General features: G+C 38.7%; 2 protein-coding genes across 2 annotated transcripts in view; both read left to right on the plus strand.

Moving 5' to 3' along the window:
• Positions 1-992, plus strand: part of LOC109959615 (voltage-dependent P/Q-type calcium channel subunit alpha-1A-like) — a 6636-nt gene extending 5644 nt beyond the window's left edge. Inside the window, exon 3 of the mRNA XM_020599130.1 lies at positions 849-992. Within this exon, the coding sequence (XP_020454786.1) occupies positions 849-992 (144 nt within the window). The remainder of the gene's footprint in view (positions 1-848) is intronic.
• A 1864-nt stretch (positions 993-2856) lies between these two features.
• The window catches only part of LOC109959665 (voltage-dependent N-type calcium channel subunit alpha-1B-like), a 163498-nt gene continuing 149788 nt past the window's right edge, over positions 2857-16566 (plus strand). The window contains 1 exon segment of the mRNA XM_020599203.1: positions 2857-2991. Coding sequence (XP_020454859.1) covers positions 2966-2991 — 26 coding nt within the window. The 5' untranslated portion in view covers positions 2857-2965.

Raw genomic sequence — 16566 nt, forward strand, 5'->3', positions numbered from 1 at the left:
CCCCTGTCTCCCCTGACCGCACGTCACTGGCTAAGGCTCTAAATAAAGCATATATTCAAAGCCACAGCCAGACAGTGCACAACGCAGGCTGGTATAACCATGCCAATATGATACCCAAGTTGCAGTATGACCAGAATGATACTGATCTGATCAAACTGAATGCCTGGTAATAATCAAAAGGACTCTGCTAAATGATGCAAGGATGAGATCAGAGTCAGAGGGAGATGGAAAATACTTGACCTGACATTCACAGCCAGATTTCAGTACTTTACAGTTTTTGAAACTCTGTGCTACAGACACATTTCAGTCAGTGCCAAAAAGTATTAATTTTCAGTATCCAGCTTAATTAAAATTGGGTTATTTACTGTATACAATACAATATGTATAATGGGTTTTGTCAGGAACAGTATTAAAATATTTGTTAATATTTTTGTATATTTTCTATATTTATTAATTTCTGGTGAAACTCAATATTTATGTTTTTTAAAGGGTTCAATTTTAAATGTAGTGATTCTCAAAACACTGCAATCATTCACTTAAATAAGACCATGTGTACTATATTTAAAATTAAAACTCCCAAATTCCCCGAAAAAATCAGGACGTGACTTCTGTCCTCAGTCCTTCAGGGTGTGAAACAGTCTGACTGCACTGGATATTATCCATGCATGCTAATTCTTACAGATCTACTGACTGATACCCTCGAAGTCTTGAGGAAAATCATGTGGACTATTCATTTGATCAGAGGTTGATGACAATGACTGATTTTAGGGCCACAACCAGATGGGAATCTATCATTTTATCAGTCCTTCTTACTCTATTCTGCTTTTTTATTTTATTTTTTTAAACAGGATGACACAGAGCCCTATTTTATTGGAATATTTTGTTTCGAGACTGGCATCAAGATCATCGCCTTGGGCTTTGCCTTCCACAAAGGCTCCTACCTGCGTAATGGCTGGAATGTAATGGACTTTGTGGTGGTCCTAACAGGGTGAGTAGCACTGGCCTAATGGCTTATATAGCTGCTAAGTGACAGAGTTGATGGGCAGCAGCGATTAATGAGGGGAGGGGAGAGCTCTGCTCTGTGTGTGTGTGTGTGTGTGTGTGTGTGTGTGTGTGTTGTATTTCTAATGATCAATAGAGCAGAGCCATTCCAGATGGCAGGGTGTTTTCTTCCTGTTTTGATAAGGTGGTATTGTCTACAATCGACAAGCAGAAAACCAGAAGGAAATCAGATTACACACAGTGCAGAAAAGAGTGCAGCTCAGGATTTCAGGGAAATATGTTTTTGTGATGCACACTGTAATTATTTCAGAATGATAAAACCAGAGAGCCTCTTCCTAAAAATGAGAGGATAGTTTGTGAACGCACACACCTCCTGTTGCCGGTATTGTGTTGAAAGTGAATGTGCCACAACAGCATTAATTAATTTGAATAGATCGGTAAACAACAGTATATGTACCAATGAAAAGAGATGTGTAACACTCTAAACAAAGCGGGTAATTGAGAAACCCCATATTTTAATATTTTAACTGGCTTAATGCAGACATAGTAACTTCTCCACCCTTAGAACAGTTCTCTCTAATGTTACAGAAACAAGGCACTAACAGACATATAACGTGTTTTTTTTTTTTGTTTGTTTTTTTAACTTACCGTTAAGTTCCACCAAGTAGTGGAAACATCACTCCCTTTCAAGTAGCTCCAAGGTTAGTAAATCTGATCATGGTCACTGCATCTTCCCCCACATAACCACATACAGTCCTAAAGTAGTGAAATTAATTCCAACAGGTAGTGTAGTACCAACAATAACATCATGGGTCGTTAATGCGTTCTTTAGCCAGCAACACATCACGTGTGGCAGACACACTGGCCTCAAGCTGTCAAAACAAACAGGTACTGTGCTCTGGGGGAATCCAGCATTCATGAGCTCATTTTGTGAGCTTTAGGTCACATTTAAGATGATAAACACCACTGTAACACTGTAGATAATAATCTGAAAACAAGGACCCCTGTCTCCCCTGACCGCACGTCACTGGCTAAGGCTCTAAATAAAGCATATATTCAAAGCCACAGCCAGACAGTGCACAACGCAGGCTGGTATAACCATGCCAATATGATACCCAAGTTGCAGTATGACCAGAATGATACTGATCTGATCAAACTGAATGCCTGGTAATAATCAAAAGGACTCTGCTAAATGATGCAAGGATGAGATCAGAGTCAGAGGGAGATGGAAAATACTTGACCTGACATTCACAGCCAGATTTCAGTACTTTACAGTTTTTGAAACTCTGTGCTACAGACACATTTCAGTCAGTGCCAAAAAGTATTAATTTTCAGTATCCAGCTTAATTAAAATTGGGTTATTTACTGTATACAATACAATATGTATAATGGGTTTTGTCAGGAACAGTATTAAAATATTTGTTAATATTTTTGTATATTTTCTATATTTATTAATTTCTGGTGAAACTCAATATTTATGTTTTTTAAAGGGTTCAATTTTAAATGTAGTGATTCTCAAAACACTGCAATCATTCACTTAAATAAGACCATGTGTACTATATTTAAAATTAAAACTCCCAAATTCCCCGAAAAAATCAGGACGTGACTTCTGTCCTCAGTCCTTCAGGGTGTGAAACAGTCTGACTGCACTGGATATTATCCATGCATGCTAATTCTTACAGATCTACTGACTGATACCCTCGAAGTCTTGAGGAAAATCATGTGGACTATTCATTTGATCAGAGGTTGATGACAATGACTGATTTTAGGGCCACAACCAGATGGGAATCTATCATTTTATCAGTCCTTCTTACTCTATTCTGCTTTTTTATTTTATTTTTTTAAACAGGATGACACAGAGCCCTATTTTATTGGAATATTTTGTTTCGAGACTGGCATCAAGATCATCGCCTTGGGCTTTGCCTTCCACAAAGGCTCCTACCTGCGTAATGGCTGGAATGTAATGGACTTTGTGGTGGTCCTAACAGGGTGAGTAGCACTGGCCTAATGGCTTATATAGCTGCTAAGTGACAGAGTTGATGGGCAGCAGCGATTAATGAGGGGAGGGGAGAGCTCTGCTCTGTGTGTGTGTGTGTGTGTGTGTGTGTGTGTGGTGTTTCCTAATGATCAATAGAGCAGAGCCATTCCAGATGGCAGGGTGTTTTCTTCCTGTTTTGATAAGGTGGTATTGTCTACAATCGACAAGCAGAAAACCAGAAGGAAATCAGATTACACACAGTGCAGAAAAGAGTGCAGCTCAGGATTTCAGGGAAATATGTTTTTGTGATGCACACTGTAATTATTTCAGAATGATAAAACCAGAGAGCCTCTTCCTAAAAATGAGAGGATAGTTTGTGAACGCACACACCTCCTGTTGCCGGTATTGTGTTGAAAGTGAATGTGCCACAACAGCATTAATTAATTTGAATAGATCGGTAAACAACAGTATATGTACCAATGAAAAGAGATGTGTAACACTCTAAACAAAGCGGGTAATTGAGAAACCCCATATTTTAATATTTTAACTGGCTTAATGCAGACATAGTAACTTCTCCACCCTTAGAACAGTTCTCTCTAATGTTACAGAAACAAGGCACTAACAGACATATAACGTGTTTTTTTTTTTTGTTTGTTTTTTTAACTTACCGTTAAGTTCCACCAAGTAGTGGAAACATCACTCCCTTTCAAGTAGCTCCAAGGTTAGTAAATCTGATCATGGTCACTGCATCTTCCCCCACATAACCACATACAGTCCTAAAGTAGTGAAATTAATTCCAACAGGTAGTGTAGTACCAACAATAACATCATGGGTCGTTAATGCGTTCTTTAGCCAGCAACACATCACGTGTGGCAGACACACTGGCCTCAAGCTGTCAAAACAAACAGGTACTGTGCTCTGGGGGAATCCAGCATTCATGAGCTCATTTTGTGAGCTTTAGGTCACATTTAAGATGATAAACACCACTGTAACACTGTAGATAATAATCTGAAAACAAGGAAAAGCATCTCATGGGCTCTTTATGTTTTCATTCAGCATTAGTTGAAGTTCTTTTAACTGTTCACCTTAGCACTTTTTTAATATGTATATAGCCTAGACTGTCAGAAAATCAACTAGCATGAATTTCAGTGATTATTTGACCACATTAACATGGGTATTTAAATGCAAAAGAGTGACAGGAATATATTTCAGAGCATTAAAAATCAATAAAAACAGCTGTATATGATGCAATTTTTAAATCACGACCTATTTAAAATGATGATATAAAATGTCGGACTGCCATATGGGTTTGATGGAATAACAAGACAGGCAGCTCACATTCCTGTTGAAACAGTGCTGTTATAGGCAGTTTTTTCTTCTGAGACATGGTTATAGCCTAGTTTACCAATCAGTTTAAGCTTCTCCCGTCAGTTAACAACAACATGTTGTTACTGTGTGTCTGATGTGTGCCAAATTGCACTGCTAACAATTCCTCTTATTTGTTATTCCTCACTGAAATGTTTTCCCTGTGCATTTAGCTTCCTAGTCCTGTTCAGATGGATGCATGTGAGAAGCAGTCGGTAGATAGCTGTGCATTGCACTTTAATGGAGATGGGTAAACAAACCAGACTTACATAACATTAGGCTATGCATAACCAGCCATAAAGTCATGACCATCTTTTTTCTTGTAAAAGTAGACCACTGTGTTTAAAACACTTCTAATAAAGTACAAATCTCGCCTTTATGTGGCTTGTCCTAATGGGTTTTGTTGTTATTTTCTCCTTGTTCTGCAATTTGCGAAATAGATCCAATGTATATACATCCATGTTTCGGACAGTGTCACCATTGAAAGGAGAAAGTATTGATCACATTGCTGCTTGGCACACCAAAATGAGGAGAAGAAGACAACAAACTAACTGGGGCTGGGGCAGCCTTAAATTGTAATTGGCTGACAAAAAATAAAGGCTCGACTAGAAGAGTCTTAGTTGACTGACAGGTCTCTTGATTAATGACTCCACTATTTGACTATTAGGGGACAGCCATACTGTTTAGTTATTTGTCTAGGATATAGAAATTCTCAGTAAGCTTAAAAGTATGTTGCCAGACCAGTTGTAAGCTCTTTTTCATTCTGCCATCTCTGCCTGTGGAGTAAACAGAGAGGTTCCCTTGGTATTGGATGAGAACACTACGGGAATAGTGCTGTTGGTGCTGAGGGATGAAGACACGGAGAGCAAAAGGGACTAGAATGTTGGAGGTTGGTGAGGCAGGGCGGGGGTAGTGACGGTGGATGCTGCTATGCTATAGGAAATCCCTGGGCGCTTGATAGTTTCAACAGAGGACACCTGACTTTGCTTACATAATGATACAGAGATTTATTTGGCACATCTATTGAGATTTAAGTCAGGAACATCATTGCAATAAACAGACCCAAACCCCTCTTCAATGCCCCTGCCACTTCCACTGGAAGTCATGGAACCCTTGTTCTTGGTGGCTGAAAAGAAAGGGAAACAGTCAGTGGAAAATGTAATAAATGCCATTCACCGGAATAAGTCTGGTTTTTCTGGAATGATGCTGTGGTCTTTGTGTGTGTGTGGGTGTGTCTGCATATGCATTTGTTGGGGTTTTATTCTAGAACATACCAGTGATGTTATGTATGTTTTATTTGCTTTATTTTCTTTATTGTAAACCACTGGTGCCACAAACTGTTTCAGAGCAAACAATAATATCTTATTTTAGATGATTTATTATGTTCTTTAATACTGTCCAGGCAGCAATAGTTTTCCATTTTATTAGTCTGAAGGTGAACATGCAACTTCTTTAAGGGAATTTATTACATTAAACATATTAAATTCATTTTAAATACATATTTTTGAATTCAATCTCTACTTAACAGTTGTATTCCTCAGCTGATATATCGTTCAATGGCCATTACAAGACTTTAGGTATGATCGGTTGGTACATAGGTGGTCATTGTAATAATTACAAAGGCCAGAGATTGAATTTAATGATGTAGCATATGAAGGAAGAAAGTACATGTTGTGTGGAAGTTGAAATGGGTCAGAAAGCACCAGATTTTCCTAAAGGTGAGTGGTATTTGATTCCAATATGAAAGATTGTGTTTTTGTGTCAGTGATTGTTTTCACCCAACCCAGTCTTTTCCACCTGTCCCTAAAGGTTAGGTTTTTGTGCCTAAACCTATGAAAGTACAAAAAGCAGGAACACTTTATGCTGTTATTATAAGAAGATGATGACCAGTGCCTTCCTATGAAATTTGCACAGTGGCTCATATTCCAAAATCAGGAGTCCGGCCATAAATGTTACTAGAATGCGTACACTTTTTTGAGCCCATGGAGCCTATGCAGTTGCATCTTGGAGCCTAAACGCCCACCAGGAGTTGACTTCTTATTGGCTCCCTGCAAACATAAATGGGATAAAATAAGATGATCCTATGGCTCTTCTCAATTTTCCAAATGATATTGAATCCAGTGGATCGAATTTGCTCCTTTTTCAATGTTTGTCAATGGTAAAACGCTTTTTCTAATGTGGTTTGTCGACTTCACAGCCCAACTTATGAATGAGGGCTTATTGCAGGACTGTTGGATTAGACTGCATTAGTTTTAGCTAGCTGTAAACTATAATTGAGGCTATGAGTTATAGTTAAAAAAGCTAACAGAAGCAAAAGCAACATCAGTGGGTGTATGTGCGTTTGTGCATGTATGTAGCATCTGATCTGAGTTGAATGTGCTGAGCATTGAGGTGAGGGCTATTGACAGGTTGTCTGGGCCTGTATGCAGCCAGAGCCTTTCTCTATGTATGTGTATTTGTGGATAGGAGTGGCTCAAGCAGGCCTGATTGAATTGGAGCTGAACAAGCTGATGTGGTAACTATAATTGAAGGGCTGGATGGTGGATAGAGGCCATTATGGCTGTGGTCTGGACATCTAATCAGTGCCATGCCATGCTGATGTGGTGAGCCATGTTTTCAGGAGAAGATGCTTGGTTGCTCAAAGAGAGTGCATGCACACATTACACATGCAGACTCTTTTAAACATGTGTGTACACACATGCACACACATGTTTTGCAACAAATCACTTCTCCACAATGATGTTAATTTCCTGCAGGATGTACTGCGTACAGTCCCTTAGGAATTAGGCATTAGCAAAGGCTCAGTAATTATCAGCATTCAGCAAATTTGAACAGGACTTCAAAGTATCAGTCAGCTTAGCTGCTTGTTTGTAATATGAGCATTCACAGTATTTTCTTTAATGTTAAATGAGATGATGAGGCAATTGCTGCAATAAGTAGGACAAGGGTTAGACTGTATAGATAATATTGCATTGCTTATTATTAACCAGAGGGTACAAAATGTGACAACAGTTTAGCAGACCAAAAGAGATAGCACTGAATTCATGTTTTGCTTTTGCTTGAGCAGCTCACTGACAATAAGGTTTATGTTAAAGCTACATTGATTTATTTCTTACCACTTGGGAGACAAAGAATTCCATATAAGCTGATAAGCAGACAGGCCTTATAAAGTATCAGTATTAACATGTTAGCAAACAGCTGCCTATTTACACATTCAGCAGACCTTGAACAACATGATCAGTCATTTGAAGTCATGCTTTTCTCCACATGATTATAAGCCCAGCATTGACTCTCCTTTTAGCTCTGTTTTGGTTTCCACCAAAATGTGTCTTTACCTGCTAGATGTTTGACTTTCTTCACCCGACAGCTTCTCACTTAGTTTTTCTGGTAGGGATGTTGCAGTGGGCTTTGTGTTGCTGCAGCTGGTAGCGGCAAATGATATCGTAAGCTAATGTTAACAGTGGCTGAAAAACTCCATAGAGCTGAGCTGGGTGAAAGCGATACCTTTTAAAGGAATATTATAGTATCTTGGAAACTACGGATACATTTGCATTCTTTCTGAAAAAAAAAACATTGTAGGCTAACTCTCAGTTTTGTGCTAACTACAGTGCTGGAGTCAGGATTAGGTTAGCCTATCTTAACATAAGGACTGGTGAGAATAGGTAGCAGATTCTGTCTCTGCTCAAAGTTCCAAAATACACCTACCAACCAGGGTTTCCACTATATTTTTGCCAGTCAGGTGTCTGACATAATTAAGTTTTCCAGACAGATTTGAAACTTTTTAGTCACAGACAGTAATGGTTGATTTAAAAAGGCAAATATATAACACAAATATAGTTCCACAATAACATAATAGCTTGGACATTTTAGCAGCGTTTACATTGCTGGAAACCTGTGAAATTGCTGTTTTGATGTGAATTTGTAGCTCTAATACCCTTGCAACATTATAGCATTAGCTTGATATATTCAAGCACACACTACCTTTGATAGACAACTCTGTCAGCTAACCCTGAGACAGCTTGCAGCATTGGTGATGTTTATTATAAACAAATCTACACAAAGTTAAAGTTCAAATTCCCCAAATCATCCACTGACAGCAGTTTCAACTTAAAAAGCACAGATGCCTCCTCACAGTTGTTGTTAGCACCATGTAATTTGCAAAACCTCAGATAGCTGCAGTGTAACCCATTAGCTTCAGTCCTGATAGACTCAATCAGTATTTTGATCTGACACAGAATCAAGCAATTCTATATACAAATTTGAGTGTTTTTTTTCTTCAATATTATAAACAGGACAACAATAGTCTATAGACTTTTCAAAATTTTCTGCTCCTCTAGGCTGTCACCAATTCCTAAAAGGAAACTCTAAGCTGATGTCAAACACAGAACCTTAGAAGTATTCATTAAACAGCCTTAACATCCAGTAACAGTGTGAGCTGGCTTAACTTCAAATTTGCATTTATTTCTGGCCTAAAGACAGCTTTCTTTCTTCTGACAATAAATCTTTTGCAGTCATTACTTTTGTAATTTGTGCAGTTTTAGCCACCAAAACAACCTTTCATGTTCATCTCCTCATAAGCTTATTCATTCACTTTGTGCACTGCTGCTGCCCCAGTGTTTAATGATGATACATATACAAACACATGAAGAGTAAGCAGGCAGAACGGGTCTGAACCAAACGTAGCGGAGGAAGACAGATGTGAGCGAGCTGAGGCCAGAATTACACTGTGCCACCTGACCACCATGACCTGAATGATTAGGAAATGGCATTTATTGTGGATAGTTTACACAGCATCTGCTGTCAAACTGCATTGTCTGTAAATCTGTAAAAAGCTGGTCATTTCTGGGCCTAGGTGACCCTTATGCCGGGGTGTAACAAGGGCCAAAACAAGGGAAAAATGCACACACACACACACACACACACATAGTAGGGAACAATGGCCATACAGGGTGATAAAATAGTAGCAAAGAGAGGTCTCATCATCTTTGATTTAGAAGTGGTTTGGATTTCTAAAAATACATATGGAGTGATATCTGGGATATATCAGTCAATTATGTGTATTAGGTCCCAGCTTGGACTAAATACACATAATCTTTTCAAAAACAGCACTGCCACCAGTTTATGCAGAATGTAAAGGAAAAGTAGAAGAGCAGATTTACTTTGCCACCACTACTGACATGCAATCTACACTGCCTAGCAGAGCCTTCATGGGCCTAATAAGCATAAATATTAAACCAATGTGGCTGCAGGATATCATGTAATTGGTTCAAAAATAAAAGAAACCTTTATTTATGTAGAATTTAATCCTACATGAATGCACACAGTGTTCATTCTTATTTTATTGCTTTATTTTTAATTTGATTCTCATTGGTATTTTCTGTTCCTGTTGCCTTACAACATATTGAGAGCCTCAGTACCAGAGTCAGATTCCTGTATATTTAAACATACTATGCTAAATATATACGTGTGTGTGTGTGGACGTGTTTTTCCTGCTACGTGGGGACTTCTTCCTGACTCCATACCAACTCATGAGGACCCATTTCACGGTGGGGACCTAAATTGAGGTCCCCATGGGCAAGAAATTGAATTTTAGGGTGGCAACATGGTTTAGGGTTAGGATGAGGTTAGGGTTAGGGTTGGGTCAGGGTTAGGGTTAAGCAAGTAGTTGTTCTGGTTAAGGTTAGGGTTAGTCTACAGGAAATGCATGTAAGTCAATGTAAAGTCCCCATGGACTACGAAACATAAACTGTGTGTGTGTGTGTGTGTGTGTGTGTGTGTGTGTGTGTGTTTGTATGTATGTATATATAAAAGCTAAATATACTTTTTGGAGTTCACATATGTAGTCAGGCAGAGTGGGTCAGTTTGATTCCTGGTCTCCCCAGTCCATATGTTGGTGTGTCCTCAGGCAAGACACCGAACCCCAAGTTGTTCCAGGTGGCCAGGTCAGTGCCTTGCGTGGTGACTCCGCCAGCATCAGTTTGTGCAAAGCTATAAGGTAGAAAAGTGCTGTATAAATGCAGTCCATTTACCATACATTCCTTTTAATTTAATTTATTGAATGTGTGTCATCTGTGTGTCTGAGTTATTGTTTTTATTTTTGCACTGAACCTATTTATTTTATTTTAGTTATTTATTGTGATTTTATTCTGCCTATGTAAAGTACTTTGGTCAACTCGATGTTTTTAAAGTGCTATACAAATAAAATTGATTTGATTTGGTTTAATTAATTAAAAGCTAACAAAGTTAGCATTCACTGGTACTCACATAACATTGTGTGTATCCTTGCATGCTGATTGCATTTTCTTTCTCATTAATGGTATTAAATTCCTTTAACAATAATTATCAATATTATTATGAAAGGAAAAACATTTGACCGTGAAGGTGGTGTTATATTTTTAATTACAGCTGAATAGTTGGACGGTTATGTAAGTGATGTGTGACAGGTTTTGATATTAGACAGACAACTGGTCCTGTCGACTGCTCTCATTTCACTGACTGATAGGATGAGCTGCATCACAGCTCTGAGTCCTGGAAGTAATGATTCAGAGCTTTCAAGACAATGATCTTAAAACAGTGAGTTGATGAGCTTAAATATGTAACCAGGAGATTTAGACAGCTGTATTCACCAGATGTCAGTCATTGTTTGACATCATGGTTACTGTAACTGAAGAGGCTTCACCACATGAATATGAGTTGAGCATGATTTATTAAAACCATTCTGGAACAGACTGAGGCAGATGCAGATCTCAGATGAGCTCTCGGAGGAAAAGGGCCATACATGTGTTTGCAGCCTGATTGTCTGAACACTGTCAGTGTGGACAATGACCAAAACTAAAAACAAGACCCAAATTGTAATAAACTGAAATTATCACCTAAACCACAAAAACCCACCCTCAGGACTGTGGTTTACAAGAGTAAAATTCTGTTGCTAACACTGTAATACAGTGGTGGCTACATATAGCTAAATAAAATGTAAGCCTTGGATGCGTGTGGCAGGTCAGGGGCTGTCTCATTCTAGTACAGTTATCATTTTGAACATGCCATCAGTTGATCCCATTGTACATCTCATATGATTGTTCTCAAGATGTGGTCCTGAGCCATCTCTCCTGGGCTCCTAATCAGATCATGTGGTGGGCTACATAAACAAAGAGTCTGGATTTGATCCTTTAGGCCAGGCCTGACCTCTACCATGTTCCAATAAGATGTAGGGAGTTGCTAATAAGGGCATGCCTGTGCTCCCACCCAGATCAATAGTGTATTGAGCTGATCTCAGAGGGAATAGATTCACTACAGCACTCCTCTTTATAGCTGGCTGTATCAAAGCATCTAGTGTTAGATCTCTGCAGTGGCTCATTCCTACAGTACAGCCTGCCATCTTCTATTTAGGATAGCAATGGTCAGTTCAATAGTAGTATTTTTCAGATATCAGTAAAATATTTCAATTGATTTTTTATACAAAGTCTGACAACAGGATTGAAGTGGCTTTGTAGAATTAGAATCAAAAATGCTTGAGGTTAGATAAGAATAGAAGAAGAGGTTCAAGCCAAAAAAAGAAAGAAAGAAAAAAGTATTATTATTAATCCTCCCACTTTTTGGAAGCTGTTGGTCACAAGAAAAAATAACGGCACCGTTTGCAGTTTTCTGCATTAATTGGTCATGAAATGTGATCTGATCTTCACCAAAGTCACAAATATCAACAAACACAATATCTCTAAGATGATAAAACACAAACAGCCATGATCCTTCATGTCTTTATTGAACAAATCCATTAAATACACAAAGTGATGATGGAAAAAGTCATGGCAACACCAGGCTTCTGATGTCACTAAATGTCAACTAGAGTCAGGTGTTAGAAAACATGGAGCCAAATCAATGAACCGAGAATAGAAATGTGGTTTAGAACTACCTTGACTTACCAAAACACTGTGTCAGTGCGCTTTTCACAAGCAACATCAGCTGATGTGAGCAATGCCTCACAGAAAACAGATCTCAGAAGACGTATGATCAAGAGTTGTTGATTTGCATGAGGTTGGAAAGGGTTAGAGTCATCTCAAAGACTTTAGATAGCCATCAGTCCATAGTTAGACATGCTGTCTATAAGTGGAGATTATTTGGTTCTGTGGCTTCTCTCCATAGAAGTGGGCACCCAGCCAAGATCACTCCAAAGGCACAACACAGATTCCTCAGTGAGGTAAAATAGAACCAACAACTAAACGTTTGAAGGATTCATTGGAATTGGTTAACATCTCTGTTCGTGAGTCATCCATATGCAAAACATTGAACAGGCATGGTACCAATGGCAGGACACCACGGAGGAAGCCATTGCTCTCTAAAGACAACACTGCAGGATGCCTGAGGTTTGCCAAAGGCCACCTTGATGCTCCACAACACCACTGGGAAAGTGTCCTGTGAAGAGCACATAGCACTACATATGGTGTAAAAAGAGAACCATATACCAACATGAAAACATCATCCCACAGTGAAGTACGGTGGAGGGAGCATCATGATGTGGGGCTGCTTTGTTGCCTCCAGACCTGGACCTCTTGCCATTGTGGAGGGGAAAATGAATTCCCAAGATTATCAAGGTATCCTACAGAATAATGTCAGGGTGGCTGTCAGCAAGCTGGGTGATGCAGCAGAACAATGACCCTAAACATGGAGTAAATCTACTACAGAATGGCTACTGAGACACAAAACCCGCCTTTTGGAGTGGCCCAGTCAAAACCCAGACCTCAACCTCAAGACAGATGCTGTAGATTGACCTCAGGAGAGACGTTCACACCAGACATTTTAAGAACATGGCTAAGCTGAAGCAGTTCTGACATGAAGAAAGGCCCATAATTCCTCCTGAACGTTGTGCAGGTCTAATCCACAGCTACAGGAAGTGCTTGCTTGAGGTTATTGCTGCCAAAGGTGGTTCAACCAGTTAATCAGAAACTGTAGTCCACTACTTTTTCCACCATCACTCTGTTTAATGGGTGTGTTCAATAAAGACATGAAAGAGCATGACTGTGTTTTATCAGCTTAGAAGTATTGTGTTTGTTATTTGTGACTTTGGTGAAGATCAGATCACATTTCATGACCAATTTAAGCAGAAAACCAGGAAATTCACAGCTCAGCATCTTTGACTTGTCTGATTTTGCATGAGGTTGAGTCTTGTGGCTGTTCTAACAGTTTAATTGGGTGCTAATGGATCTCTGAATAATTTAATACTAAAGAAATCTTAAAAACCTGATGATTCTCAGGCACATTGAAGAGTTCTAACCCTAAACCTTTGGTAAAAGCCATTTTTTTAGAAATATATCTAATACATTTATCTGCATCATAATACGTTAATCATTTTAACTATGGATAGTTTGTTGAACATGCGACTATTACTCTGATGTTCAGATCAGTCTCTTGTCATCTTCCCAGAGCTTTGTACTGTTGTCATCACACTACTTCTCATAGTTCTACTTTCCTATCAAAATGAATTTAGGCATACATTTTTACACTATGCTTGCATTTCTTCTAGCAGTGTAGGCATTGTTTAGCTTCCATTATATTCTACACCTGAGAGTGTTATATTGTTTTAGCTACACTCTCAGTGCATGGCTGCTTTCTATACTGTCATAGTTTTGTGATTGGAGTTTATTGTTTGGATAAATATTGATAAGATGCTAGGAAGTAATGCCAGCCAAGCCTCAACAGCATTTCTACAGCCATGATTTATAATTTGTTAAAAAAAGAAAAGAAAAACTGTTGAAAGAAAAAGAGGAAAATATATGTTTGTATTCCGGTAAGCCCCACATCTGTTTTCTTTGATCACTGTAGTCTCACACGTATTGTGGAGTGACACAGCATTGGCAACAGGCATATTCGTCTGATTATGATAAGCACTTTTGTGTATTTGCTGTGCAAATGCCTTGTGATCAACAGAGGGTCCTGTCTCTCTCTCAGCAGCATCCACACCTCCCCCTGAACCAACACCAGGGACTGCTGGCTCTCTGTGTTTGGCAAACAGGCTCACAGTGCCACTGGTAGTAACAGTGTGTGATACAGCACAGTGCTGCAGACCCTTAGTAGATAATATACTCTGAGGCAGGAAACCAAAAGGAAAAGCATAGAATAGCTGGATCCTAATGAAAGCACAGTCAAACACTAGGGATAGATACAGTTTTTAAAATAGGTATTTTCAGATTGTTTTTCTTAAAATGCAATGTCTAACAATGGTTTTAAAATATCTAAAATTTTACAATTACATTAAATGTGCTGTGTTCATATTTAATTTGTATTTGTACTCCATTGCTCGATTTAAATGTCCTGCACTCTGTAAAGCAGGTGGTGGTACAGTACGCCTTGTGTGATCTGCATTTTAACCTAGAGACATGATGACCCTGTGTTACCTCTTTTATCACTTTGTGCTACAAGAATGGTGTTTGAGTTCAGAAGTATTATCATATCTTAAGTCATAATTGTAAGGGTGAAAACACAGTGCCACCAAGGAGTGCAAATGAGGAGAGGAGTGCCACAAATTTTACACCTGACAGTATGTTTCAGCCATAGTTCCCTCTGTCACAGCAGTAAATCAGGTGCTGAGAGTATTTGTGTAAGTTGCCATTCTCCTCCATGTTTTTTTGCACCCCTGAACAGGAATGGCTTAAAATACATATTGCATGAGACCAGATGTGCAAATTTCTGTAGCGCCATTTTTCTTCTTTTTATCTGGTGTAAAATTCCAGTGCCACTCCTTAGTAAATATGAATACTCAGTTTCACTGTTTAGGGTCAGCTGCAAAACCTTAGTAAATATCCCCCTTTATGTTGTTTTTTCCTGTCATTTGTCAGCCATCTGTATATGGGGAATGAATCTGGTGATAATTCTCTGTGGGGTTGTCATCATAGACAGCCCCTTTCATACAGTAATCAGATCCATTGTTCAGCTAGTGTAACTTTTAAGTGTTTTGCACTCAAAAAGTTTACATCATTCAGCCCATCTTAGGACACTAGAATGTAGAAGTCCATATGGAAAACAAGTTAATGATAGACTAGCTGCTGACTTTGTCTGCTGTTTGGTGCTGTGCAGGCAGTGGTTTTTTTTTTTGTTTTGTTTTTTACTGAAAACAGCTTCCTGCTGCTGCTGGGAAAAGGTTGAGCAAAGCAAGCTGCCTGAAAATGGAGACAATGAGTATAAAGTTTCTGTAGCACTGAGGGGAACAGCAGAATTGGCTGATAATTCTCTCTGGATTTGTCACTACAAACACTTGTCTTATCAGTTTTGTGACATCTTACTTGTACAATACTTTTACAACTAAAAGTGTTTTCAACTTGCACCTTTTTAGAAAGTATGAACAGCTTGAACACTGGTCTAATCAATGGGCCTATCTTTTTACTTGTCAGAGCAGAATTTCTTGTTTATTCAACACGAGCAGTCTCTCAAAGTTCTTATCCAACAGGTGGTTCCATTTGGCTCTGAAAATGTTCTTGCCAAAACTGAAAACCTGCTCACCTGCAGCTTGGTAAAATAATGATTAAAATCATTTCTTTCCTTTTATGGCCCAAAATTGTTAACTATACAAAAAAGTGGCAAAAAAGTTATTTAACTTCTTGAATCACTATGTACAGTAAATAAGAACTGAACTACCAGCAAGATACTGCTAAATGTAGTTTAATTACATGTAGTTCACTACTCCCCAGCACTGCCAGTGAGTCAGCAAACTCGTACATTATTTTAATGGATAGATGCTGTGTATTTGTAGCTCACCTGTTTTGAACTAGGCTGCATCTATTTTTTAAATGCTGAGCACTGATAGCAGCCAGTCAGTCAGGTGTTGCAGCTCCAGGGAACTGCTTTAGTGATATAGAAAGGTTTATCAGAATCTAGACATTGTGGACATCGTAATGATGACTCGCGTGGTCAGGGCTAATGCATGCAGCCCGTCATAAATCTCTTGGAGAAGCCAGACTGTGGTGTTTGTACAGCAAGCTCTTCTCTAATCGGCCTCTCTCTGAAGAGAAAGGCTGATACAGGTAAATGAATAATTGATTAGATTTCACTATGGGTGAATTAGCCCAGTTACTGAGTGCATTATATACTCTTTGATAAGCTCTGTGCACTTTATTGCTAGAGTATAGTTTACCTGAGGCATAATATACAATGTACTATAAATAGTGTTATAAATGTCCAGTCTTATTTGACATCATGTACTGGAATAGTGAAAAGCATTAAGCCTTACATCCATT

The sequence above is a fragment of the Monopterus albus genome, unplaced genomic scaffold (assembly GCF_001952655.1).
Source record: "Monopterus albus unplaced genomic scaffold, M_albus_1.0 scaffold40.1, whole genome shotgun sequence".
NCBI lineage: Eukaryota > Metazoa > Chordata > Actinopteri > Synbranchiformes > Synbranchidae > Monopterus > Monopterus albus.